The sequence below is a fragment of the Zingiber officinale genome, chromosome 6B (genome assembly GCF_018446385.1).
Source record: "Zingiber officinale cultivar Zhangliang chromosome 6B, Zo_v1.1, whole genome shotgun sequence".
NCBI classification, from domain to species: domain Eukaryota; kingdom Viridiplantae; phylum Streptophyta; class Magnoliopsida; order Zingiberales; family Zingiberaceae; genus Zingiber; species Zingiber officinale.
The window spans coordinates 94,400,682-94,428,270 of record NC_055996.1 but is presented as its reverse complement, the minus strand read 5'-3'; the positions used below and the strand labels follow the sequence as shown (position 1 = coordinate 94,428,270).

Below are 27,589 nucleotides of genomic sequence, written 5' to 3'. Positions count from 1 at the left end.
TCCCATCATTGGGAAAACTAATGTACAAGTCATGTGCATTAAGCCCAAGGAACATGGTGGAATATTGGTTTTGAAAATATTTTTAAAAAAGCTTTTGGAAAACCTTGGTGAAGGCTATCTTTTGATAGTAATCATCATTGAATAGTTAGACACAAACTTGAAGAAAACACTAAAGTTTTTGCAAGTTTTCAAGTTTGTGTCAATCTTTGAAAATATGAAGTATTTTCTTAGAAAACTATTTTTCCATGATAAAGTATACCCTAAATAATGTCTACACAAATTTTTACGATTTTTGGAATTTTGTAGATTTTTCTAGGGGTTCCTGAAATTCACTGAAAGTGAATTTCAGAAATATCAGGGATTCAATCGATCACCCGATCGATTGGAGTGCCTCAATCGATAAGTGGATCGATTGAGAAGGCAGTTTCCGCGAGCAGAAGCTCACTGGATCGATCAGTCGATCGATCCAGGAAGCCTGAATCGATCAGTAAATCGATTCAGCATGGTCCAATCGATTGGAACCCAACTCCAATCGATCCAAGTTGCTGATTTTGGCTGGGAAAGCCTAATTTCAGCACTTTTGAACCATGTTTAGTCTAGGGAACCTTTTCAAACCCTCTAAATACATTTGTATACATAAAAAGGGTGTTTTCATGTTGAAAACAAGGATGGATTGGCTAAGTGAGACTAAGAAGAAGTTTAGGCTGAGGTTGTTTCAAATTTTGAATATTTGAATCTCGAAACTTCTAAATTTGGGTTTCCTAAAGGATTAGGGATTCCAAGTCATTGTTGGTGCAATGACAGAAGTTACCACCATGTCTTTAGGGGGAGGGACTCTTTAAAGGCATGAAAATTATTTTTCATGAACCTTGGAAGGTGGTTAACCTTCCGTTAAGTGGATAATGCTCAAGGATGGGCATTTGCCTACATTGAGGAAGAATGTAGGGTTAAGGATAAATGAAGGGTATGAGACCTTCATTTGGGTCATTAGACCATGTTAATGCTCCAGAGCGAGCATTATTTGAAAATGAAGGGAATGAGTCCTTCATTATCGTGTTGGTCACAACGAGTGAAATTGTGAACAACGATGAGCAACTCTTCAGGGGGAGAGTTTTTCAACAATGGGGCATTTGTTGAAGTGTGCCCAAAATTGAGGCACGGGTTGATGTGTGCTCAAAGATGGGTTGATGTGTGCCAATAGGGGGAGAATGTGTGGTTTAAGTTAGGCCTTCATTACCTATGGGGGAGGTCATAGGGGGAGAATGAAGGGAACCAACATTCATACTTTGGCATGAATGGAGTTAAGGCTATGGGATTAGCTTAACTCAGAATGATCCAAACTTAAAGGTATTGTCAAACATCAAAAAGGGGGAGATTGTTGGTGCAATATCCCTTAGGTCAAGGTTGACTGGTTTGACCAAGCTTGAGTCTTGGTCATAGTTTCGATGTTTGACAATACATGTAGACACATGGACAATGCAGGTGCAATTGTTCATATGGGGAGATTCTGATCAGGGACTGATCAGTGTGAATGAAGAAGAGTCAAGTAGGTATACCTGACTGGAAGGAAACCCTGGTGAGTGAAGCCAGGTGAAAGTCCTAGTGAGTGAAGCTAGGTAGATGGAAATCCTGGTGAGTGAAGGCAGGTGAAAGTCATAGTGAGTGAAGCTAGGCAGATGGAAAACCCTAGTGAGTGAAGCTAGGTGAAATCCCTGGTGAGTGAAGCCAGGCAAGGGAAAATCCAGATGGATCAAGGATGATCGGATATCTGGTGTTGGGAAGTTCTGGCAGGTCAAGGGAATGACCAGATGCTAGGCATGATGAACCAACAGGTCAAGGTTGACCGGATGTTGGTTTGAGAGGCTTGGGACTTGGTTTTGGGCAAAAAACCAAGAGATGGATCGATCAGTGGATCGATCCAGACCTTTCCTAGCGAACAGAGAGCCTCTGAATCGATCAGTGGATCGATCCAGAGGTCCCAATCGATCAGCCGATCGATTGGGACGCTGCTGCTTCGCACGATAAGCGCTGGATCGATCCGTGGATCGATCCAGGCATTTTTTCAGAGCACAGAGGCACTCTGGATCGATCCGTGAATCGATCCAAAGCCTCCCCGATCGATTGGGAATAATCGAATCGATTGGGATCCGACCGTTGAGTCGTATTTGAGCCGCAGGCGAGCGTTGTCTTCGGCACTTCTTCACCGATTCATTTCAGATCTTCACCAGCTCCTCCACAGCTCTTCTCAAGCTCGAGATCGCCAGTTATTGAAGGTTCTTGGAGGTTCTTCCAAGTCAAGAGGCGGATCAAAGCAAGGAGAAGAAACTAGGGTTAGGGCTTTTGCACTCATTTTAAGCTTGTGAGCTTGTATTTCATTACCTTTCCCTTTCTTCTTGTATTGAGTCTTGTAGGGCTTCTCCGCCCTTGGTAGTTACCATAAAGGAGAGTTTTATTAGTGGAGGGTGTGTGTGTAGGTGTGGATCCTTGGACTAGTCACCTCTTGTGAGGTAGATACCAAGTAAACCAACCGTGTTAGCGTTGTGTGATTTGTTCTGTATTTTCCGCTACACATCTTCGAAGAAACAAGCAACGCCGAACAATGGGCACGCGACGAGCTATTCCCCCCCCCCCCCCCCCCCTCTAGCTACTTTTGGTCCTAACAAGTTCAGCATCCCTTGCCGGCTCGTCTCAGATAACGGAAGGATGTTCTCAGGGCGGAAGCTCAAGGAGTGGTGTGAGGGCTACGACGTCGCACAAGCTTTCACTTTAGTGGCTTATCCATAGAGCAACATCCATGTAGAAGTCACCAATAGAGAAATCCTTAGAGGGCTCTGGGCTCGGCTCGACAATGCTGGGGACAACTGGGTCGAGAAACTTCCAAGCGTATTGTGGGCTTATCGCACCACACCAAGAGAGGCGATTGAATAACCCCATTCCATCTAGTGTACGAGGGTGAGGTAGTAGTGCCAGTCAAGGTACGAATAGAATCTGACTGGGTATAGCTCTACGATGAAGGAAACGTTGATCGAAGACTCATGGAGCTTGACTTGGTGGATGAAGTGTGAGATAAGGCCACCGCTCGGCTCATGGCATACCAACAGCGCATGAAGCAGAGCTACAATTGGAGGGTGATCCCTAAGGCCATTCCAAGTCAGCGACTTGGTATGGAAAAGAGTGAAGTCGTTCGGCGATGCCACCAAGCTAGAAGCCCCGTGAGAAGGACCATATAAAGTTATTCAGAAGCTCCACTCGGAAGCTTACTATTTACAAGATGAAGATGGGAGAAAGCTCGAGCAGCCCTAGAGCACTAGTCATCTCTAGTCTGATGTGGTGTACCGCAAGCACACGGTTGCGATCAAGTAATAAAATTTGCAAAAGTTGATCCCACGAGGATTGAAGATTAAATGTTAGTTGGTCCTACACTTTGAATTTAACTAGACAAAATCAATAATGGTTTGATTTGATATTTCAACTAAAATATAAAAATAAAAGTAAGAAAGGTAACTGAGAAAGTCCTTTGTTCAAAAAATATTCTAGGTCGAAGGTTTCATTGTAATGGTGAATGTTGTGCTACAAATTGGCCCATTCCTAGTTCTCTGCTTGTATTTTTGCAGGACAATATAAACATTTATTGAATTTCATTCCGCAACAGTATATCGGAGTACTTCTCCGTACTTCTCCTACCAGTAACCAAGTATGTCATCAAGTGAAGAAGTAACTTAAAGAGTCCGAGTTTTAGTAGAGTACCTCCTATCACAAGGTCTCTACCGGGTATACGTCTTACATAGGTCACTGTGTAGCATATGATTAGGAAAAGTTAATTAGGTCAAGTGATAGACTTATCCATACATAGAATCGTCCTCCCTTAGAATATTACGTTCCATATAGTAGGATAGTTACCTTAGATACTCAACTTCAAACAAGTATCCTAAGATCATGCCGAGCTATATCGGAACACACACTCAAAAGAGACGACAATTTATGCATTTGTCAATGAAAATTCAGGTTCACACACAGTCCCAATTTAGACACACAGTAATGTATCTACTAAGAAATGAGATCTACGCATATAAAAATGCAATCTAGATAGATAAATTCATGATCATAAGGGAAAGCCTCTATGCAAACATTTCATCAAATAGAACAAGTGCATACAAACTTCATCAAACTAGAAAAATGGCAATTCCATAGAATTTACATCATCCACACATTATAATTACTTCCTACGTCCCAGAACAATAAGAATTTATTCCATAATAGGAAGAAATACAACCCAAGAACTCAAAAACATAGAAATTTCTGAAATCCTAAGGAAATGGAGTAGAAACTTATCCTTTGATGTCGAGTGAAGAGCTAGGATGTAGATCTTGGAATGCCGATGAGGATGGAGCAGTGGAACAGGCTTGGATCGTCCAGATGACGCCCCCGAATGCGAGAATTCGACCTAGATGGTCTTTTTCCATCCTTGGATCTTCCTCCCCAGCAAGGGGGTGAAGTGCCCCTTAAATAAAGGTGAAGCATGGGGTGGTCGTGCCTCTAGGCATGACCTGAACTTGGCTCGGGCATCTGGCCATGCCTTTTGGCATGGCCAGAGCCAATCAGTCTCAACCACAATTGTTTGGCCGTGCCAAATGGCACGACACCCTTTCTGTTGCTGGCTGCCATAAGGCACGTACAGAGCCAGTTTGGCTCTGTCCACATGGCCAGGCTATGCTGTTTGGCATAGCGAAAGCAGAGCAACTCTGATTTGCTTCTTATGGGCCATGGCAATTGACATGGTCAACTCTTCAAAATTGCTCCTTCAAGTGTATGGTCGTGCGTCAAGGCACGACCAAGCCCAATTTAACTTTGTAAAATGGCATGGACAACATATGGTCGTGCTCTGAAGCATTGTCTAGCCCTCCTTTGTGCTGAGTTCACTTCCTGACCATGTCATTTGGCACGGCCAATGTCTTTCCCTTGTTCCTTGGCCATGCCAAATGGCACGACCCCTTCCTTGAGCTTCTCTTGGCCATGTCTTACAGCATGGTCAGGTCCAATTGGGTTGTGAAATGACTTTGGTATTCCAATCCTTGCTTAATTTTGATTTTCTTTTACATTTTAAGTTTTCTTTTCCGCTCTAAATTGCTCCTGAAAGTTAAAACAAGCACCAAGCAGATCTCTGGATATAAGATAGTAATTATGTTGATATATGATAGAAAAGGGTACAAAACACATAGATCATAGACATGCAATATACATAGATGCGTGTCAAATAGTACGAAATAACATATATAATCTACGCGCATCACAACCCTATAGGGTCGGGTGAAAGATGCGTAATTAAATTCAAATACACTTGTAAAGGCGTCTATTCTGTAAGTACAGTGAAATAATGAATGAAAAACCCAAGTGTCCCAGACTCTTGTGCGATCGACCAAGATAAAAGTCGAGCGCCGACTATAAACTCCTATGTATCATTGTTAGAAAGTCAAGCGGCGACTATAAACTCTTGTACTTCATCACCAGAAAGTTGAGCAGTGACTATAAAACTTGTAGCCTAAGAGACAACAGCCGAGCGACGGCTCTAAATCCAGGTAAAGTAAATATTAACAATCGAGTGACGACTATAAACTCGGGGTCAGTAAGAAAATAACTACCGAGCGACGGCTAAAACGCGAGAGTATATGCCAAATAAAGTCGAGCGACGGCTATAAACTCTAAGTTAACTATTAAACAACAGTCGAGCTGTGACTATAAACCTCGGTTCAACAGTCGAGCGACGACTATAAAAGTTGAGCGACGGCTGTAAACCTTGGTAGAGTTAATATCAATAGTCGAGCGACAACTATAAACCCCGGCACAACAGTCGAGCGACGGCTATAAACTCAGAAGTCGATGACAACAACAGCTGAGCGGGGGCTATAAACTCGGGAGTCGACGACAACAATAGCCGAGTGACGGCTATAAACCCGGGAGTCAATGACAACAACAGTCGAGTAGTGGCTATAAATTCGAGCAGAAGGTTATTAGAAAGTTGAGCGTCTACTATAAAACCTTGAACCTCAATACTCAACCAGTCAAGCTATGACTATAAACCTCGGTTCAACAGCTGAGTGACGGATATAAAACTTAGAGGGTGTTATTAAGATTTTCGATTAAAAAGGAAAACAGGTCGTTCGACCTACACTAAAATGATCAGCCGGATGTCTTAGTAAATAATAACTTAGAAGAATGAAAGCACAAGGATTCACACTCAAAATATTTTCGCAAGTATTACTAGATTGTAAGAGGGGAATCGGGTAGCCTTATGGAGCCGAGTGGGGATGCATCGAAGGACATTTGGAATATTTAACAATGTCCTACAAAAAAAAGCTAGAAATCGCCAAACGAGCACACGTTCACTGATACTTAGAAATTTTTATAAAATGTCGGGAGTACAAGAGGCAATCTAAAAAGAAGACTAGTCGAGGTAGTTGAGCACATCATCGATAGCGTCTCGGTGAGCTTCTCCCTATTTATAATCTTGTTGGTCATCACTGAAGAAAGATAGTCACCATCCTTCAACTGTTGGAGGGTCCCATTAATGCTGTAGTTAAAGAGGCGATGAGCTCGATCTGTGAGCTTGTCGTTGAAGGGGTCAGAACGGAGATAGTTGTGCTTGAAAACTTCAAACCATCCGGGCTCTTCCTCTTGGTACATCTTGAAGGCCGCTCGGGACGCTTCCAATTTAGCCTTCAGCGAAGCTAGCTCAGCATCTTTGGCATCAAGATGGAGCTTGGTAGTCGCCTGCGCCGTAGCTCGACCATCCCATTTGGATGCTAGGGTAGACTCCATCTCCTTGAGATTTTGGACCAAAATTTGAGTCTCATTGTTTTTAATATTTGAGTCTTCGATGTCTCGGAGCTTTCTACCGTTGGCGGAGTTAATCTTAGACTCAAAAGTATGAACCTTCTTGGTAAGCTGGTCGAGTTGGAGGGTCTACTAATCATTCTTGCTCCTCTCTATGTTGAGCGCCCGCGTTGAGTCTATTAGCTCCTCAGAGCTCCTTTGCAGGTTGACCTTCCATTGGGCCACCTTCGCAGTCAGTTGTTCATGGCGTGCTTGGGGGATTTTTGATTGTCCACTTGAAGTGCGTAGTTGCTGCAACTCATGCTCCAAGAAGGCTAACCTCTGGCATATGACCAGACTTTAAACATAGAACTGCAATAAAATAGGTTAATGAGTGCCGGTCAGGAAATTCAAAAGTAAATATAAGGATAATATATATACCCCGGTGGACTTCTGAGTATGTCCGTCCACGAGCTCCAGGCGAAATGGTGGCCAGTTGGCCCAAGTATCAACCCAAACTTATGTTAGTGGTCCTTGAATCTTGATTTGGTGTTCGGGGGAGTGCAACTCAGCATTGTCAGGATGACGCCACTCGTTCGTTGATAGGTGAATGATGATCGTTATGAGCCTACAATCGCTCGGACCTGATGGCTTGGAAGTGACCTGTCCTTTTGACTTGGGCATAGGGGAGGGGCGGATAATAGACACCTGGGTGGCTGGCAGGGACGACTGGGGTGGCATGTACGTAATCTTGCGCGCATATGGCCCCCGACAGTAGCGCAGACAACGAGGGTGTCTGGTCGGATGACATAGGAGTGAGAACTGCGATCGGTTTCGACTAGCAGCTACTTGGAGGTAGTCGATCGGTTTCGATATCTTCCGAGCAATAGAGGCTTCATCACTTCCATCCGCCAGCCGATCGGAAAGTCGGGCCGAACGGGAAAACCAACAAAAAAAATAATGCTCCTTTCAGTGTTTGTTGGAGAACGATATTTTATCAAAGAATACAACACTCACTCGGGCTTGAAAAAAAAGATCCCTTACTTGGGTAATTTGGGGTAATAAAAGTAATAGAACACCCGAGATACTAAAGGGATATCGTATAAACATAATAGCACGACCACCCTGCACGATACCCTAAAGGAGTTGGGCACTAGTTTGTGTAGATAAATATGGAAATATATACCCACTTTTGAGAAGAAATGGTGAATGGGAAAGCAGAGGCCAGCGCAAAATTGGTCCTTAAAAAGGAAAAAAATAGTGGGGAGGCAAATGAGGCCAGTCATAAGCAGAGGGGATGGCGATTTGATAATTAGTGGGGGAGTAAAATTCTGAGTCTCTTACTTATTTTTTATGTTATTTATTTCTACTTAATTAATTGTGTGTCCTTCCTAAGTTTGATAGCAAGAGAATTTTCAACTTGATTTGTTGATCATGTATTCACCCTCTCTAGCCAGTCTAACTGATTGAACTAACTAGACACTCGTCTGAAGTCCAGTTAGGTTAGGAGGACCAGATAATTGATAGGAAGCTAGAGAGGATTAAATATTTGACAGGAAATTCTATTGGGTGAATAGGACCTTATAATTGGCTGAAGTCCAAATGGGTATCTGGTAGGAAGTCTTGGTGGGTCAAAAGATCAGACGTCAGCAAATGATAAGTGAAGGTAAGAAACTTGAGAGAGAGTTCCGTGAGAACGTGTCCCAGTGGGACTGTAGTCGTTGGTCTAACTTAGATTTATCCTAGAAATATAAGTTAAGACCAAGACTAGATCCTGGTTGTGGTTAGACAAGATCTAATTCACAAACATATAGCTGTTCATGCATTTGTGCTAACTTTGTTTTACAAGTAGTTTTGTTATTGGACTAACATGTTTTGTGGGAGCTTGAAGTAAAAAATCAAATTATAATGAATAGTACTCTAGGAACCTTAGTTGATTGAAGGCGCCTCGGTTGATTAGAGGCGTCTCAGTTTATTGGAGGTGCCTCAGTTGATTAGAGGCTCCTCAGATTATTAGAGACGCCTTCGTTGGTTGGAAGCACCTTGAAACTGATAAGTGTGTCAGATAAGTTGCAAGGATAAACGTTATCATGCCCGAGGACATTGGAGGTGCTTGGAATATGATAAACATCGACGTCGTTGGATAGGATCAACATACATCGAGGCACCCTGGATGAATCAAGGTGTCCCCAATGCCTTAAAAAAGCACTCTTCGACCACAGCTTAGAACATTGTTTCTTTACCTCGATCAATACTACTTTGCCCTCCTTCTGTGCCTACTGTGATCCTATCTTACTGTAAAATACTGAAAAAAGGCGAATAACTATAATGGAATTTTCTGAAATTTTTAGAAATTTTCTAGGAATTTTTCGGAGATCGTATGGTGTAGGTTACGGGGATAAATATTGGACCACGGGAAAGCCTCTTTAGGCTACCCCATTGAAGCGAGGAAAAGTTTAATTTTTATTTTTATTTTTCCTTTTTCTTCATTTTCGCCGTTTCCTTCTCCTCTTCCCCCGCGTGCCCGAGCCATCCCCCGACACCATCTCGTTCCTTCCTTCCACCGATCTCTTCGGCTCCTCCACAGACGACGCCCCTTGCCTCTTCCTCTCCTCGCGCGTGCATAAAGAGTTGCCCAAGAGAAGTCGACACTAATCTTCCCCTCTTCTCTCCCGATCTCTGCCCTAGCCTCTCCACCGTCGCACACCCCCTTTCTTCTTCCTCTTCGTCGAGCTCGAGCTCGCGCCACAGCCGACGCCGCTCTCTCCTCTCTCGATCTCCTCACGTTTGGTGTGACGCTCGATGCCTAACTTGAATCCAGCGCCTCCGCTGCGAGGGCTGTGCCGACCCTCGCTGGTCCGCTGTGCCCTAGTTTTGCCACCGCCATACCTTCCACTCGAATCGCCGGCGTCGTGCAAATCGTTGAGCCCCAACCCGACGCTGGATTTTGGTGGTAGTCGGCATCCCAGAGGTTTGTTCCTCCCTTCCGTGGCCTAACTCCGAGTTTCCACCGTCGGTTCCTTTTCCCACTAGTTGCTGACAGAGAAGCAACGAGGGGCTCCGAATCAGGTAATGCAGATTTGGGTATTTGAGTATGATTGGGATGTTAAGTTGAGTTGTTGGCTGATCACAGTGGTATCTGTCACTGTTTTTCCCACAACAACTTCTCTGGATTTCGGCAGTAAATCCTTCGGGCATCGAAAAATTTGGGTAAGTTTTGTGTTAAGTTAAATATTGAATTAGGTATGAGTTAGATTACTAATTAGTTGTTTGTGTAAATGGAATTAGGTTTGGATTATTAATCTAATGGTTGATTGGGAATTAGGTAACTAACCCTAATTGATCATCAAATTTTGTTTAGGTAGGATGATGGTGATGTAATTTGGGTTTTACCTTAAATTAGTCGTAGGGATTTTATTTAGCTATTCATTGAATTTTAGCTAAATAAAAATGTATATATTAGTGACGTACGACTCTGATTCGAGACGAGCATTTCGACGTCGGATTTGACTGGATTGAACTTTCTATTTGAGGCAGGTACTTTGACTTATCTTCTAAGATATTGTTGTTTGATATGCATAGTAATATTTAACGAGTAGTAATATTTATGTTCATTTCTGCATTAGTATGTCATTATCTATTACCTGAGCATGTTGTATTTATTACCTGCTTTTGCATTCATGTTCCTCTGATTATTTATGTCCTTAAGGTAATGACATACCATACCTCATTATGTTCAGGACCTAGATTTATTCTACCATACCTGACCTGTGTACCTAAGATATTCTATTTGATCCATATACCTTTTGGTACACATTATATAGAGATGGATAGGATCAGGATATTCCCATGCTTAGTGTCTTGAACCATTTCGCATGACTGCATGTTGTACGATAGTCGACTCCATTATTGTTGAGCACATTGCCAGTTACATGAATCTGCACACACAACCACTCATGGGTTAGTGATTTTTATTCAGACAGGGTGTGTTGCAGCAGGTTGCTCTGTCAAGGGCTCTGTTGGTCCACTCATGGGTAGTGTAACGCAGCGTGGTAGCAGGACAGGGATCCCTCTTCTGGATTGTCTCAGGCAGATGAGAGTATTGAGCTCCCCCACTTATGATTTGGGTAGGAGGATAGGTGTACTCCGACAGCATCCCGTCCACTCGGTCACTCATCAGGAGCAGTGATGGCAGAGTACATGATTGTCATAGCCCTACCCACTTGGTCTCATCATCGTGTGTGAGATGGCTGACTGGTGTCAGGGGTGACCATGCCATTTGCATCATATGCATGATTGCATTTATTGCTTGTGTTTGTTGCACTTTATTTGCTGCACATTTGGTGGATGCATATGATTGACATACATACAGGATCATGATACTCCTAGGTCTGACGACCTTGTTTTCCTTATACCCAGGTCCTGGTTAGTACAGTTTCTTCCCTTTATTTCAGTTTTTGCATTGTTCCTTTATATATATCCAGGAGGTTGTACTCATATTTATTACTAGTTGTTATGTCTTACTATGCATGTCACCCGATACTCGCTGAGAAGTTGACTCACTCCGTTGATTTATACTATTTCAGGTTGAGGTCGTCAGGAGGTTCCAGTCGCTAGTCCCCTTCTAGATCGCAAGGATTTTCGTTTGGTCTTTTGGTTTTTTTTATTATACTATCTAGTCTATGGATATTGCATGGTCTTTATTGTCGATGGGGTTTTATTTGATATATTCTGCTAAATGCCTGCCCGGACGACAGAAGAGGTGAGATTGGATGTTTGTTTATAGTTTTTGTATTGTGTTGATAGCCGGAGGCTGATATATATATATATATATATATTGTATGGTTGTGGATTTATGTTTATTGTTATTGTTCCGACCGTGTTGGTCGAGGTATATGTGACCCTGAGGGTTTGTAGTAAAGTTTCGTATTATCATCCGTAGAGGGAAGATGCTGTCGAAATTTCTTATGCAGGGACTACCTGGGGCGTGATAATATTTTTGGTATTAGAGCCCAGGTTACGAGTCAATCTGAATGTTTTGGATTTATACGACTTTCTGTTGATTTTTATGTTTCGGAATTCCGTTTCGAATTTGTACAGATTTTCATTATTTTTATCGTTTTGAAATTTCGAGGTATTATTTGACCTCGTCAAGGAAAGATTAATTGCTTTCTTTCCACTATTTTATTTTTGATTAATTGCTTCTGCACTCGATTTTCGATAAGTTTTTTTTAAATCGAAAAAAAGATAATTAGTACCAGGTTTCAGTAATTTATGGAGATATACATTTAGACTATGGCTTTTCTTGCTACAAGGTTAGCTTACAAATCACATAGGCAACGAAAATGAAAACTAAACCAAATTACCAAGTGACACTTATGTTTACGTGGTTCGACAACCTCCGTAATTCTTACTCTACGACCTATGATCCTTCGACGAATCACTCTGCAAAGCCTTCTATATTTCCTCCTCGGTCAAGTTCTGGAGGTGGAGAGAAAGATACAATGATCTTGGATAGTTGGATGATCATAAGAATATCTTAGTAAGCATTAGTTTCCAACTAATCCTTTTCACCCTGTTTATAGCCCTTTAATCTTCTGAATAGTTGAAGATCATTCTGCTATTGTTGTTGTCGCCTAGTTGACTGATTACACCATCAATTGACCGATGCACTATAGCTGTTACTAATCCAACTGATATCGTGGAACCTTTTCTTATCAATAGATCTTTCTAGCTTATTAGTTGATTGGATTTTTTGATTAACTAATACCATATCGGCTTACTCTAGTCGATTGGTCAAGAATAAAAATATTCTATTCGCTAGCCAACAAGTCTAAATTGACTAACCAGTTGACTCAACCATCACCAGTTGACTAATGTCCATCATCAATCTAGATTGGACAAAATCCTAAACCTCATAGATTTTGGGGCTTTCAAGTTTTTGACCCTGACTGAATTCTTGACCATGATCATTTCTAAGGATGAGTCCGCTTAAGTTAAGATCTACTCTCTTCCTTGAAGTATAGGTTTCTTAACACTTAGCTCACAAATAGTTTATCTATGCAACTTCCCGGCCATGAGGTTGTCTCTTTCTCTCACTCAGATGCATCTGAGTCTTTGGCTCATTCCAAGTGTCATTCTTCACGCTCCATCTATGTAATTTTCCTCCCAGACACAACTATAATTTGATGCTCTCGTTTGTGGTTTCTTGGATGCCCTACGCCATCCTTCTTTGATCTCCATGGACCTCGACTCCTCGCATATCTATTTATTTTGGCCGTGCTAAGTCATCTTTATGTGTATTTCTCTATGTTATACATACTCAAATACATACATCAAATATAATAATAATCGTAACTTAAATTATTTATCCAAATATCAAAATCCATGATAAATTCTGACCACTAAGAGGGCAGATTGCACCAATAGTTTGAGATTTTCAACTATGGAGAATTTTAAAATTATAGGTGTACAAAAGTTAAAGAATCCTTTTCTATAATCATTTCACCAATATCATCCAGGAAAAATTAATTGCATTCTTGACTGAATAATGACAAGTGTTAACAAAGAGTTAGATGTCTAAAAGATTCATACAAGAGAAAATCAAACCTGGCTTGCTGATACTTGCGCATGGAGATCAAATTTGATGAAAAGTCGAAAATAATAAACATTGTCCAGTATTAAGTCAAAACATTTCAGAGAAACTTTAAATTTTCAACTAGCTGCAAGTGTTTTACTCGAAGGGGTGTAAGGTTTAGTTATTTGGAATAGAAGGTAACATGAACTACGGAATAAAATTTTCTCATTCTGGTTCAGATCTATTTCATGCTACATGGAGTAAAATTAAAAACAAAAAGCATTATGAGAGTTTAGGATAGTTACTATAGACCAAAATAAGTCCCCTTCGAGGTGGTCTACATGGAAATGTCTTCCATGTTGAGCTTTCTTGTGTTAGTGGTTTTACAAAAACTGAAGGAAAAAAGGATAAAAAAGAATCCTGCAACTATTGTATCACTAGATACTTCATTATAATCATAGCATCAACATTTGTTTCTAGTATCAGCTTAATTAGACTCTTGTATAGTGAGTGTAGTGACAAATAGTACACAAGAAAAATAATTCTCTATGTTTGACGAGTTTAGAATCGTAAATGCTTACAAAAAGACAAATACCAATAAAATTTTAATTGATTTGTAAATTGTCAAATGAATCGACTTCATTCTTACATCTTGATGTTAATTTGTTTGTTGTTCAATTCTCTTTTGATCTCTCACGGTCACGGTCATATGAATGACATATAATTTGTAAGCTTAAGTTTTCATTACAACAATAATCAAGTTTTATCCCATCGGATGAGGTTGACTATATGGATCCTTCTACGTCATTGAGTTATTCTATCTCTACTATATCATCATTTATAATTAAATAAATTTTATCTTATTTTATTGTTATTAACTAAGTCTTTTTTTGGTCTTTCTCGTTTGATATGCGTATTTGTCATAGTTTCATATCGCCTAGCTGGAACATTTATTGGTCATACATATCCGTACCATTTTGAACGTGTCTCTTGGATTTTTTTTTCAATAAATGTAACTCCGGCTTTCTCTCTACTCTCATTTATTATTCTGTCCATCCTCGTATATCAACACATCTATCTTAACATCCTCATCTATGTAACTCCCATCTTCTACTCATGTGCTCAAGTGCCCAACATTCAGAGTTATATAATATAGCAGGTCTAACTGCTTTTTTATAGAACGCCCCTTTAAATTTTAGAGGTATTTTATGATCACATAAAACACCCGACGCCCTCCTCCATTTCAACTATTTTGTTTGTATTCTATGTTAAGACATCTCTTTCAATCTCTCCATTGTTTTGTAAAAATGATCCTAAATACTTAAAGCCTAAGTTCTCATTATCACGTTGAAAATAGTTCTTTGAAAGATCAAGACAATAGATTTTTTTTTTTTAAGATTATTCTATCAGGGAACTTCTCTTCTAAGATCAAATCATGAGGAAATCTTACATCACTAAATCATAAGGAGGGTCTTGTAGAATTAAGTGATCAAGTAGTTTTTCTGGGGTCAATACTTGTGGTATGATCAATTGTTTTTTATTTTCAATTGAAAATTTATTTGGTAAAATAACCACAACAAAAAAAATAGCATTTAGCGACGGAATTAGAGACGGAAGTATAGTTCCGTCTCTAATTAGAGACGGAAGTATAATTCCATCTCTAATTAGAGACGGAAGTATAATTTCGTCTCTAATTAGAGAATTTTGGCCGTTTTAAATTTGAAAAAAAATGAATCTGTAAATATTAGCGACGGAAATAAATTATCCGTCTCTAAATAGAGACAGATATTTTGATTCCGTCTCTAATCAGGGATGAAATTATATTAGACAGCGAAGAATTAGCGACGGAAAATAAAGTTCCGTCGCTAATGTCGCGATTTAGGGCACAGAACAGAACCCTCGCGTTCCTCTCTGCGCGCGTTGTGTTCTCGTCGGCGATCCCTCGCGGCTTTCATCTCCTCTCCGCAGCTGCTCGTCTCCTTCTCAATTCCCTCTCGGTTAGTTCGCAGCAAGCTACGCCCTCGCCTCCTTCTCCTCTCCTCTGCGCTTCTTCTCTTCTCATCGGTGCCACCTTGGTTTCTCTTCTCACTCGTCTCCTTCTCCTCTCCACAGAACGCAGCGGTGCTTTCATCTCCTCTCCGCAGCAGCTCGTCTCCTTCCCAAGTCCTTGCCAGAAGTGTGATCGGTAATCTCCTCATTTGATTTTGCTAGGTTTAGTTTTAAGTCAGTTTCTTTAAGCTAGTTTACTCCTCTGGTAATTTTTATATCTCATTTAATTTGAATGTCTCTCTTTAAGCATGTTTAGAGAATTTTGATTTGGAGAATTGCTTTCTTTGTATGTTGATTGCCAAATGGAGATTTGGAGAACTTTTATGCCTCTTACTAGGTTCTTACTTGTAGTTTTAGGTTAGAATAATTGATTTCTTGTGAAACATACCTACTCTTAGCATGGACTTTAAGAATTTTGATTTCTTGCTTGTGAAACGGTGGCATGGTTCTTACTTGTGAAACATGCCTCTTACTAGGTTCTTAAAGCCAGTTTCTTTAAGAATTTTGATTTCTTGCCAAATGGACTCTTAGCATGGACTTAGTAGTTAAGGACAACTTCTTAATTATATACTTAATATTTTGTATTCATGGTATGATTTTGGTTGGTCCTCTATTCTATTAATTGCATACTTAGTACCTCTATTCTATTAATTGCATACTTACTAAGTTATTAATCTAGTACCACAATTCCTTCTTTTACTTTTTTTTGTTGTGCCACCTCTTATGGTCTCACACCTACATATTACAAGTCATTGTTCAGTGAGGAGCTTATTGAACATACAGAGTCTAGTGAGGAGGATCTCCAAAATGTTAATGATTAAAATTGTTATATATCCAGATTAAGCATTGTTCAGTTAAATTTTAGATCTAAATATTCATAGTTATATCACTTGTCTTACTCTATTAGTCATTATTATTTGTTTGATTAAACCTAGTGTGCATGCGTATGTGTTATAATGTAATTCTGCAGATATAGACATGTCTGATGCTGGTGGCCAGATTGTTCTACGGATTATCGGGGGTTGGTAAGTATTGGTGTTATTAGTCTTATTCGCTGCATCTATTTTTTTAACATATTTGGTTTATTTTATTTGTTATATGCAGTTTTACCCCAGATGGTCATAGAGTAGCTGCATACATCACCTCGAAATTTAAAGAGCGATTTAGTCCCGCTGGTACTACATGGAAGCGGGTAGACCCAGATATGAAGCAATTTTATTACGATGAGTTTTTGGTAAGCCAATTTAATTATCATGATTTTTTTATGTTTTTTATAATAATTTGTGAATGTATTATTGCAGAAAAGATATACTTGGGAGACAGAGCACGAGGCAGAATTTTATGCTACCTGGAATGCAGCTTGTGCCAAACTATACAAAGACATGCTATATAAAGCAAGACAAAAGGGAATAAAACCATCCTATGTACCTGAGAACATTTGGGATGCATGGCGAGCCATTTGGGTCGTAGACAGATGGCAGGAAAATGCAATGAAAGCTCGAGCCAATAGAAAGAGTGAGCTGGCTGGCCCTAGTACTGGAGCAACAAAACATACTGCTGGATCCCGATCGATTGTCGAGCATGCCTTAGACTTGGTTAGTTTCCAATTTTAAAATTCTATAAGAGTTTTGTACCTAGACTATATCAATGGAATTATTTACATTCTTTAATATTGAGGAACATGATCTACAGCGACCTCCTACTTGTTGGGAGATATTTACCAAGACACACAAGTCAAAAGATGGCAACTTTATAGATCGTCGATCATCGGCATTAGACGTAAGATTCTACACTTGAATATATATAACTATTAACAATGATTATCTATCATTTTAGTAAATATCTGACAATACTTTTTTTTAATGTAAATAGGAAGAAATTGCTGCTAGGGTTGCACAGGCATCTCAGCCTAGTTTAGAGGGAGGTGAGGAGCAGACTCTATCCACTGACCAGATAAATGAAATTTATTATGATGTGGTTGGTGGAAGGAAAAAGACCTCCACCCTATATGGTCTTGGGGCTCAGGCGAGAGTTGTATATGATCAAGCGATGGCTCCTAGGGCCAGGGGTCGTCCCAGCACATCATCGAGTGCATCCGAATCATCTGCTAGAGTAGACGTCTTAGAACAGGAAAACGCAGATTTGAAGACTCGACTCTCGACCTTGGAGGCTGAATTTCGAGTAGAGCGGCAATCCCGATTGGATCTTGAGAAAATTGGGTGGGATATGCAGGCCTTCTTGGATCAAATGAGTGCAACGCCGCATCGTTTTGCCTCTCAGGAGACTCAAGTGTTAGGACCGAAAAGTAGCTAGAGGGGGGGGGGGGGGGGAATAGCTTCGCGTGTGCTCGTCGTGCTTCGTTGCTTGTTTCTTCAAAGTGATGTGCAGCGGAATACAAAGAAACAAACTACAACAATGCTAACAATAGGATTTTACTTGGTATCCACCTCATAAGAGGTGACTAGTCCAAGGATCCACGCACACACACACACCTCCACTAATAAACACTCCTTTTCGGTAACTACCGAAGGCGGAGAAGCCCTACAAGACTCTCAATACAAGTAGAAGAAAGGGTAGTAGAGAATAAGCAAAAGCTTACAAGAGATGCAGTAAAAACCCTAGCTTCTTCTTCTTCTCGTTGCAACTCGCCTCTTGACTTGGATGAACCTCCAAGAACCTTCAAGAACTGGCGGTGAGGAGCTTAGAGAGTGCTGGGGAGGAGCTGTGATGAATCTGGAATGAATCGGTGAAGTTCTTCCGAAGGAAATGAACGCCTGCGGCTTAAATCGACGCTAACGGTCGAATCCCGATCGATTGGAATGCTCCCAATCGATCGGGGAGGCTTTGGATCGATCCACGGATCGATCCAGAGCTTATCGCGCGAAACACGGATCGATCCCACGATCGATCGCGCGAAGCAGCAGCGTCCCAATCGATCCACTGATCGATTGGGACCTCTGGATCGATCCACAGATTGATCCAGAGGGGTTCTGTTCGCGGGGACTCACCGGATCGATCGGTGGATCAATCCAGATCTTCTGGATCGATCGGTGGATCAATCCAGATCTTCTGGATCGATCCACTGATCGATCCAGATCTGCTGGATCGATCCACGGATCAATCCAAACCTGCTGGATCAATCGGCTGATCAATCCAGATCTTGGTTTTTGCCCAAAACCAAGCCCAAAGCCCCCTAAACCAACATCTAGTCAACCATGACTTGTTGGTACATAAGACCTAGCATCCGGTCACCCTTGACCAGCTAGGACTCTCTCACCAAGTGTCTGGTCAATCCCTTTGACCCACTTGGATTTTTCTCTTCTTACCAAGTATCCGGTCACTCCCTAAGACCTACTTGGACTTTTCTTCCTCGTGCCAAGTATCCGGTCAATCCCTTTGACCTACTTGGACTCTCACCAGATGTCTGGTCAACCTTGACCCATCTGGATTTCTCTTGCCTGGCTTCACTCACCAGGACTTTCCCAATTGCCTAGCTTCACTCACTAGGTCTTTCACCTAGCTTCACTCACCAGAATTTTTCTCCTGCCTAGCTTCACTCACTAGGTCTTTCACCTGGCTTCACTCACCAGGATTTTCCTCCTGCCTAACATCCCAGTTAGGACTTCCCAGTCAAGTATCCGGTCATCCTTGACCTACTTGACTCTTCTTCAATCAACCTTGCATTGTCAAACATCGAAATCTAAACCAAGACTCAAGCTTGGTCAACAAGGTCAACCTTGACCTGAGGAATGTTGCACCAACAATCTCCCCCTTTTTGATGTTTGACAATACCAACACTATCACTTACAATACCACATGTAAGTTAGGCTAATACCATAGCCTAAACCTTCTTCATGCCACTAGGTAATGAATGCATAAGTTAAGCCCTTCATTCTCCCCCTAAGAGGGCAAACTCCCTCTAGGTGATAAAAGCCTAACTTACTCCCTTTCATTCTCCCCCTATTGGCACACATCAAACCATGCCCCATTTTTGGGCACACATCAACAGATTCACTTGTTGAAAACTCTCCCCCTGAAGAGTTGCTCATCGTCGTTCACAACTTCACTCGTTGTGATCAGCACGATAATGAAGGTCCCATACCCTTCATTAACCTTAACCCTACATTCTCCCCCAATGTAGGCAAATGCCCATCCTTGAGCATTATCCACTTGAAACCACTTGAACAATGAGGATATCCACTCCCCATTAAAGTTCAAACGCTCAACCTTGAGCATGTTCTTAACGGAAGGTTAACCACCTTCCAAGGTTCATGAAAAATAAATTTTATGTCTTTAAAGAGTCCCTCCCCATAAAGACATGGTGGTAACTTCTGTCATTGCACCAACAATAACTTGGAATCCCCAAAACTTTAGGAAACCCAATTTTAGAAGTTTTGAGGTTCAAATATTCAAAATTTGAAACAAACCTCAGCCTAAACTTCAACTTAGCCTTCCTTAACCAATCCATCCTTGTTTTCCACACGAAAACACCCTTTTTTATGTATACAAATGTATTTTCAGGGGTTTGGAATGGTTACCTAGACTAAAATAGGTTCAAAATGCTGAAAATAAGCTTTCCCAGCCAAAATCAGCATCTTCAATTGATTGGAGTTGGGTTCCAATCGATTGAACCCTGCTGAATCGATCCACTGATCGATTCAATCTTCTTGGATCGATCGGCTGATCGATCCAGCGAGCTTCTGCTCGCGAGAAATGCCTTCTCAATCGATCGGCTGATCGATTGAGGCACTCCAATCGATCCACTGATCGATTGGAGGCCTGAAATTACGGAAATTCAATTTCAGCCAATTTCAGAAACCCCTAGAAAATTCTACAAAATTCCAAAAATCGTAAAAATTTGTGTAGACATTATTTAGGGTATAATTTATCATGGAAAAATAGTTTTCTATGAGAATACATCATATTTTCAAAGATTGACACAAACTTGAGAACTTGCAAAAACTTTAGTGTTTTCTTCAAGTTTGTGTCTATCTATTCAATGGTGATTACTATCAAAAGATAGCCTTCACCAAGGTTTTCCAAAATTATTTTGAAAACATTTTCAAAACTAATATCCCACCATGTTCCTTGGGCTTAATGCACATGACTTGTACATTAGCTTTCCCAATGATGAGAAAACACATAACTATGTGTTTTGATGAACTTAAAACTCAAAAGAATGCACTAAATCAACATATTGAGTTTTGTTCATCATCCTAACATCTCACTTGTATCTAATGTGCACTAAAACACATACAAGTCATCTTATATGTCTTTGTGAGATGTGAGATTATGGTTTTGCCCTATTCTAGGGATCATGCATATCTATCTAGGCATTTTGAGTGGTAAACATCCACCAAGGATGTTACTTGTTGATTCACTTGTTAAACAAATGCCACTTGTTTAACTAATGCCATTTGTCCTTAAATTTAGGAAATAAAACATAATGCATGATTGATATTATGGCATACATCAAAATGCAATAGCTTTTAAAGGAAAGTTCCTATACTACATGATGTATGTAGGACATGACATGGTATTTTTGTATTTTTTTTTTATGATAAGTCATGAATGCAAAATACAAATAAAATATGATGTCATGGCATATTACGGGCAAATAATCATGACAAGGTTTAGCATAAATAAGATATACCTAGATTTCCTATCTAAGTATCCTTAACCACTTAGCTATTTCCACTTGTTTTAACCTAAAACGTTAAACCTAGATTGCCCTAAATGCTTCAAAGAAGTGCCAAAACCTAAATTGACATTTCTATTTCTCTTGATTTGTTTATGCCGCTTAAAAATTAAGCATATCCTCAAATGTTGGCATATTCCATTTTTCCTCAAGAGTAAACACATAAATCAAAGCCCGGATTGCCTTAAATTTTTAAAGAGAATACCAAAATCCCAACTTGGTATTTCTCTAAGTTTTCTCAATTTATGCCATTTAAGATAAAACCAATTTTTCACCATTAGGCACATTTTACTCTTTCAAAGAGTAAATGATAATTCCATTTCATTTTCAAAGGTTAACAAAAACCTTGAAAATGCTCCTTGAGTGTCAATTTCCTCAAAGTTGGGTTAACTACCCTTCTAATCGGAGTTGACACTCTCTAACCCATCTATGGGGTAGAGAAGATGCTCCTAAGAACCCAACACCTATTGGTGCTCCTTGGATGCTCTAGGTACTCACTAGGGATAACTTCCCTAGATACCTTCCTAGTGACCTTGTTGGGCTTCTTAGAAGCCTTGGTCACATTTTCTAGGTCAACTCTAGGGATTGCTTCCCTTGTGACCTTGTTAGTGACTTTCTTAGACTTCTTAGAAGTCTTAGTCACTTTGGTTGCAAAGATACTTCTAGGGATATCTTCCCTTATATCCTTGACTTGACCTCTAGACTTAGTTTGTTCCATAACTATATGGAACCCTATGATAACTAGGCACATCCCTTTTTGCTTTGGGTTTGTATCCCAAACCTCTATGGCCATTTGATGGCTTTTGTACCCCTAAACCTAGGTTATGCTCATATTGCCCTAATAGGATATTTTCCAATCTTTTTAGGGTCTTTTCCATTTTATCAAGCCTTGACCTCAAGACTTGATTTTTTATCATTAAGTCCTTAGTCTTTGGTTTTCCATTAAATTTATGAGCATTTTTATTTTTAGGCTCGTAGATAAAATCCTTAGAGTTTTTGCCTAGACTTTTACCTACATTCCTAGCCCTAGGTGTGGTGGTTTTAGCATGAAAAGCTATATGTTTTTCCTTAACACTATCATGCTTCCTATTTTCATGGTAAATAGCATTAAAATGATATAAGTTAGAACTATCATGCTTTTTACCATAATTTAACGGGGTAGGCTCAATAAAAGTTACCTTCCTTTTTACCTTAGAGGCTCCCCCTTGACTTGAGCTTCCTCCTTGAGCCTTGACCATCTTCTTCCCCTTAGGGCATTGACTCCGGTAATGCCCCTTTTGATTGCAAGAGAAACACACAATGTGCTCCTTGCTCTTCTTTGTTCCGGGGATGGTCTCCTTGGGCTTCACCTTGCCCTTTTGTGCCACTTGGCCCTTCTTCTTGGCCAATTTAAGACACTTGCTCTTGTAGTGCCCATGTTCCCTACATTCAAAGCATATAATATGATTTTTGTTATTAATTGAAATGTTTATACCTTTGCTTGTAGGGGTGGCATCTTTTCCTTTGGATCTGGAGGTGGAAGCTTCCTCTTGATCGGACCTTGATTCCCCTCCATTTGATTTTTCTTGACTTGTGGAGGTAGAATCTTCTTCCTCCTCTTCGTCTCTTGACCCGGATGTAGAAGCTTCTCCTTCTTCTTGATCCGGCGTCACCAAGGATCGCTCCCCCTCAATCCTAGAGGTGGAGGCTTCACCATCTTGAATATGAAACAAGGAGTATGCTCCCTCCTTGTTCCCTTCGATGCATTCCCTTGAGGATGAAGCTTCTTCTTCGGAGGTTGAGCATCTCTCAACCTCGGAGTCCTCCTCTTGGTCTTGCTCCAAAGAGTCACCCTCTCTGGATACTTCTTGCTCTTGTACAGTGGAGGGGATCTCTTCATGAAGCTTGGCCAATTTGCTCCATAGCTCTTTGGCATCTTCAACTTCTCCAATTTTCTCCAAGATGTTGCTTGGCAATAGATTGACCAAAAGCTTGGTCACTTTGTCATTGGCCTCACATCTTTGGATTTGTTCTTGGCTCCATTTGCTCCTCTTGAGAACTTTGCCCTTTGAATTCCTTGGAGCCTTAAAACCTTCCATTAGAGCAAACCATTGCTCTATCTCCATCATCAAGAAATTTTCAATTCTTGATCTCCAAGAATCGAAGCTTGTGGATGTGTATGGTGGAGCCACCCTTGTATCAAATCCAAGTCCATCTTGGAATTGCATCTTGAAGTTGAGCTTCTTGAATTCTTTGACTTTGATGAATTTGCTCCAACTTCTTCACCCTCTAGCTTTGCTTGTTATATTTGCCCCTTCCGGCTGTGATTCCGGTGAAGAGCAACCTTGCTCTGATACCACTTGTTAGGACCGAAAAGTAGCTAGATCGCGTGTGCTTGTCGTGCTTCGTTGCTTGTTTCTTCAAAGTGATGCGCAGTGGAATACAAAGAAACAAACTACAACAATGCTAACAATAGGATTTTACTTGGTATCCACCTCATAAGAGGTGACTAGTCCAAGGATCCACGCACACACACACCTCCACTAATAAACACTCCTTTTCGGTAACTAAGGCGGAGAAGCCCTACAAGACTCTCAATACAAGTAGAAGAAAGGGTAGTAGAGAATAAGCAAAAGCTTACAAGAGATGCATGAAAACCCTAGCTTCTTCTTCTTCTCGTTGCAACTCGCCTCTTGACTTGGATGAACCTCCAAGAACCTTCAAGAACGGCGGTGAGGAGCTTAGAGAGGTCTGGGGAGTGTGATGAATCTGGAATGAATCGGTGAAGTTCTTCGAAGGAAATGAACGCTGCGGCCTTAACGGCGCTAACGGTCGAATCCCGATCGATTGGAATGCTCCCAATCGATCGGGAGGCTGGATCGATCCACGGATCGATCCAGCGCCTTCGTCTGGAAAAACTTACGGATCGATCCACGGATCGATCCAGCGCTATCGCGCGAGCGTCCCAATCGATCCAGCGATCGATTGGGACCTCTGAATCGATCCACGATCGAGGCGATCTGTTCGCGAGGACTCACCGGATCGATCGGTGGATCGATTCAGATCTTCTGGATCGATCCACGATCGAGTCTTCGGATCGATCCACGGATCAATCCAAACTGTTGGATCAATCACGGATCAATCCAAACCTGGATCAATCGGTGATCAATCCGGATCTTGGTTTTGCCCAAAACCAAGCCCAAAGCCCCTAAACCAACATCTAGTCAACCATGACTTGTTGGTACATAAGACCTAGCATCCGGTCACCCTTGACCAGCTAGGACTCTCTCACCAAGTGTCTGGTCAATCCCTTTGACCCACTTGGACTTTTCTCTTCTTACCAAGTATCCGGTGACTCCCTAAGACCTACTTGGACTTTTCTTCCTCATGCCAAGTATCCGGTCAATCCCTTTGACCTACTTGGACTCTCACCAGATGTCTGGTCAACCTTGACCCATCTGGATTTCTCTTGCCTGGCTTCACTCACCAGGACTTTCCCAATTGCCTAGCTTCACTCACTAGGTCTTTCACCTGGCTTCACTCACCAGAAATTTTCTCCTGCCTAGCTTCACTCACTAGGTCTTTCACCTGGCTTCACTCACCAGGATTTTCCTCCTGCCTAACATCCCAGTTAGGACTTCCCAGTCAAGTATCCGGTCATCCTTGACCTACTTGACTCTTCTTCAATCAACCTTGCATTGTCAAACATCGAAATCCAAACCAAGACTCAAGCTTGGTCAACCAGGTCAACCTTGACCTGAGGAATGTTGCACCAACATCAAGACCCTAATAATCCTCCTGATCCATAGATTGTGATAGGTATCTTGATGTTTAACTTTTTAAGTTTTTTTTCACTAATGAAACTATGTCTAACATTGTATTATATCTTTTCAGGAACGTTGATGCCTATACAACACCATCATCATATAACCAAACTAGCTTTCAGGTATGTAAAATAAATTCATAATATTAAATTTAATATGTTACTCATAATTGTGAATTAGTTTATTCTTTGTTTTATTAGTAATCTATCGTATTAACATTTTTGCAGGATTGATTACTACTTGCTAGCTTAGGATTGGATTTTCTTTGCTAGATGGTGTTGTATTGTGATTTTAAATTTCAGATGTTGTAGTACTATACAATCAGGTGTTTATGGTTGGAGATGTTTGGATATTTATCTATGTTTTGTGATTGGATGTTTAGTTTAAATTTTGTGCTTGGATTATTGTTTTGTGCTTGGATAAAGTTTTTTGTATGAATGTATTGTTATTTGGTGAGTTTTGTGTTGTTTGTATGTGATGGTTTAGATTATTATAAAATGTAAACAAGGATGACTGCAGGAACAAAAATGTGCTGCTGAAATCTCCAGGTATTAGAGACGAAATTTTAAAATTCCGTCTCTAATTTTACCATGGAAAATACTGTTATAACGATATCTAACGACGGAACTTTAATTTTCCGTCGCTGATTGCCCTGAAATTGTTTGAAATGTCGATGCCTTGCGACGGAATATTTAAGTTCCGTCTCTAATTAGAGACGGAATATTTACGTTCCGTCTCTAATTAGAGACGGAACGTAAACCGTCTCTAATTAGAGACGGAATATTTACGTTCCGTCTCTAATTAGAGACGGAACATTTAAATTCCGTCTTTAATTAGAGTCGGAATTTAAATGTTCCGTCTCTAATTAGAGACATAATTTTAATCAAATCATAGAGAGGATTTTATTGTTAGCGACTGATGATTAAATTCCCGTCTCTAATATTTTAGAGACGGAATATATATTCCGTCTCTAATTAGCGACGGAATTTATATTCCGTCTCTAAATACAGCCAGCGACACAATTTGTATCGACGCAATGATTCCGTCGCTAATCAGTCGCTAAACTAGTTTAGCGACGGAATAGCGACGGAATTTTCCGTCTCTAATGCTGAATTTTTTTGTAGTGAATAAGGTTGATTGTCTTATCGGTTAGATGAAACCAAATAATTTTGAAATCTCTTTGGAGCTAAGCTTTGTGATTCAAATGAAAGTACATCAAATTTAAATGGGATATGAGGTTTTAGGTTATGTTTTAAAAGAATGTGTCATTTTTTGATAATTTACTTCCTTTTTTATTTGAGTTTTTGTAAATTTATTTTATGAAATTTTATGTATAAGGTAGTATTAACTCTTAACACTTTCTAACAGAACTAGTGTTCTGAATGTTCCGAATAGTATTGGCAATTATAATGTTATGCTGGACTTCCGAAATAGACTAAAATATATATATATTTTTATCTCTTTGAATTTCTGACCTAAATACACTGGATGATGAGTCAACTAAGGCTTCCTTAATACCACAATTCCTGTGTAAACTATTAAATTAAATCATATTATGTTATAACTTAAGGATGATTACTTTAGGTCTTAAATTTATTACAGAATCGATCTTTGAAATATGAAACATATTTCCAGTGACTCCTCATTTCATGTTAGCCGATTTGTCCTAGTTGTATCATGTTATAGCGGATTAGAACACTTTGCTAAAATTCCTATGGATTAAACGAGTCTATCTTTAACAAACTGACCTTATTAAATGTGGGTCATTTTTTATCGATTGAAATAGTCTTTTATGCCAACTACCCAATCAAGAAATGTATTCAAATTTTTTGTTGTCAAAAGTAGAGGCATCTATCATAACATGTTTGGGCGTATAATGAATAACATTTTCAGCGTGTGATTAATTCTCCGCTAAACATAGGATAATGGGAGCGAGCATTCTATTATCCATGGAGTTATATGTGTATAAAGGATAATGTTTGTTAAAATTATTTATATGTTTTTATCTAGTTTCTACGAATCTATCTGTGTCCTGCATATAAGTATAGTTGGTTTAATACCCTCGCTTCTAAAATTTCTCATATATTTCTCTCATCATGCCGATCTAAGAATATAATAATGTCTATTATGCAATGCAATAAACTAAGGATAATAAAGATTTTTATTTTGTTTGATAGAATTATTTTATAAGCTAAAATATGATGGATGATGGTTAAGTTAGGGCAAAAGTTAAGAGATTATTATTATTATTATTATTATTATTATTATAGAGATCTGCATTTAGCTATGCTGCCGATGTTGGACTAGATTCAACTCTCTTATAATGTCTTCCATTGGATAAGATCTTTTTATTCTTGCTAATAGGAGGCTTGAAATAATTTCCTCCACTTTATTGTTCTGCCGGAGGAGGGGTGTGTGTGTAGGCTCCGGAGTGGAAAATCTACTAGCGGAGATGAAGTTGATGACAGCAAGAATTGCCTAGAACATCCACTAGTGGCCACAGAAGGTGAGGTATAGGCTGTGGAGGCGCACTATCGAGAGAAGAAGTGTTGTTGGAGTGTTTGCAAGAAAAGATTATGACTAGGCTTTTTAGATCTGTGAGTAGCAATAGGCCAATAGGTAATAAAGCAACATTTGCATAAGTGATAACAC

General features: G+C 40.2%; 1 protein-coding gene and 1 long non-coding RNA gene across 2 annotated transcripts; both read left to right on the top strand.

The window, feature by feature from the left end:
• The first annotated feature begins 16,202 nt into the window (after positions 1–16,202).
• Positions 16,203–17,749, top strand: LOC121991257. Its single transcript, XM_042545265.1, has 5 exons — positions 16,203–16,461; positions 16,541–16,670; positions 16,738–17,031; positions 17,114–17,215; positions 17,309–17,749. Exons 1-5 carry the CDS (start codon positions 16,415–16,417, stop codon positions 17,747–17,749), a joined length of 1,014 nt encoding a protein of 337 aa, XP_042401199.1. The 5' UTR covers positions 16,203–16,414.
• Positions 17,750–24,900: 7,151 nt separating this feature from the next.
• LOC121990435 lies at positions 24,901–25,252 on the top strand. The gene is made up of 3 exons (XR_006114596.1): positions 24,901–24,932; positions 25,008–25,059; positions 25,165–25,252. It is a non-coding gene; the product is annotated as an uncharacterized LOC121990435 (long non-coding RNA).
• The last annotated feature ends 2,337 nt before the right edge of the window (positions 25,253–27,589 follow it).

Bases quoted from the DNA above. Each gene is read 5' to 3' on its own strand.
- LOC121991257 (XM_042545265.1), top strand. From the start codon at position 16,415: ATGTCTGATGCTGGTGGCCAGATTGTTCTACGGATTATCGGGGGTTG. The intron at 16,671-16,737 runs GTAAGCCAATTT...GTATTATTGCAG, and splicing joins TTTATTACGATGAGTTTTTG to AAAAGATATACTTGGGAGAC. The intron at 17,032-17,113 runs GTTAGTTTCCAA...TTTAATATTGAG, and splicing joins TCGAGCATGCCTTAGACTTG to GAACATGATCTACAGCGACC.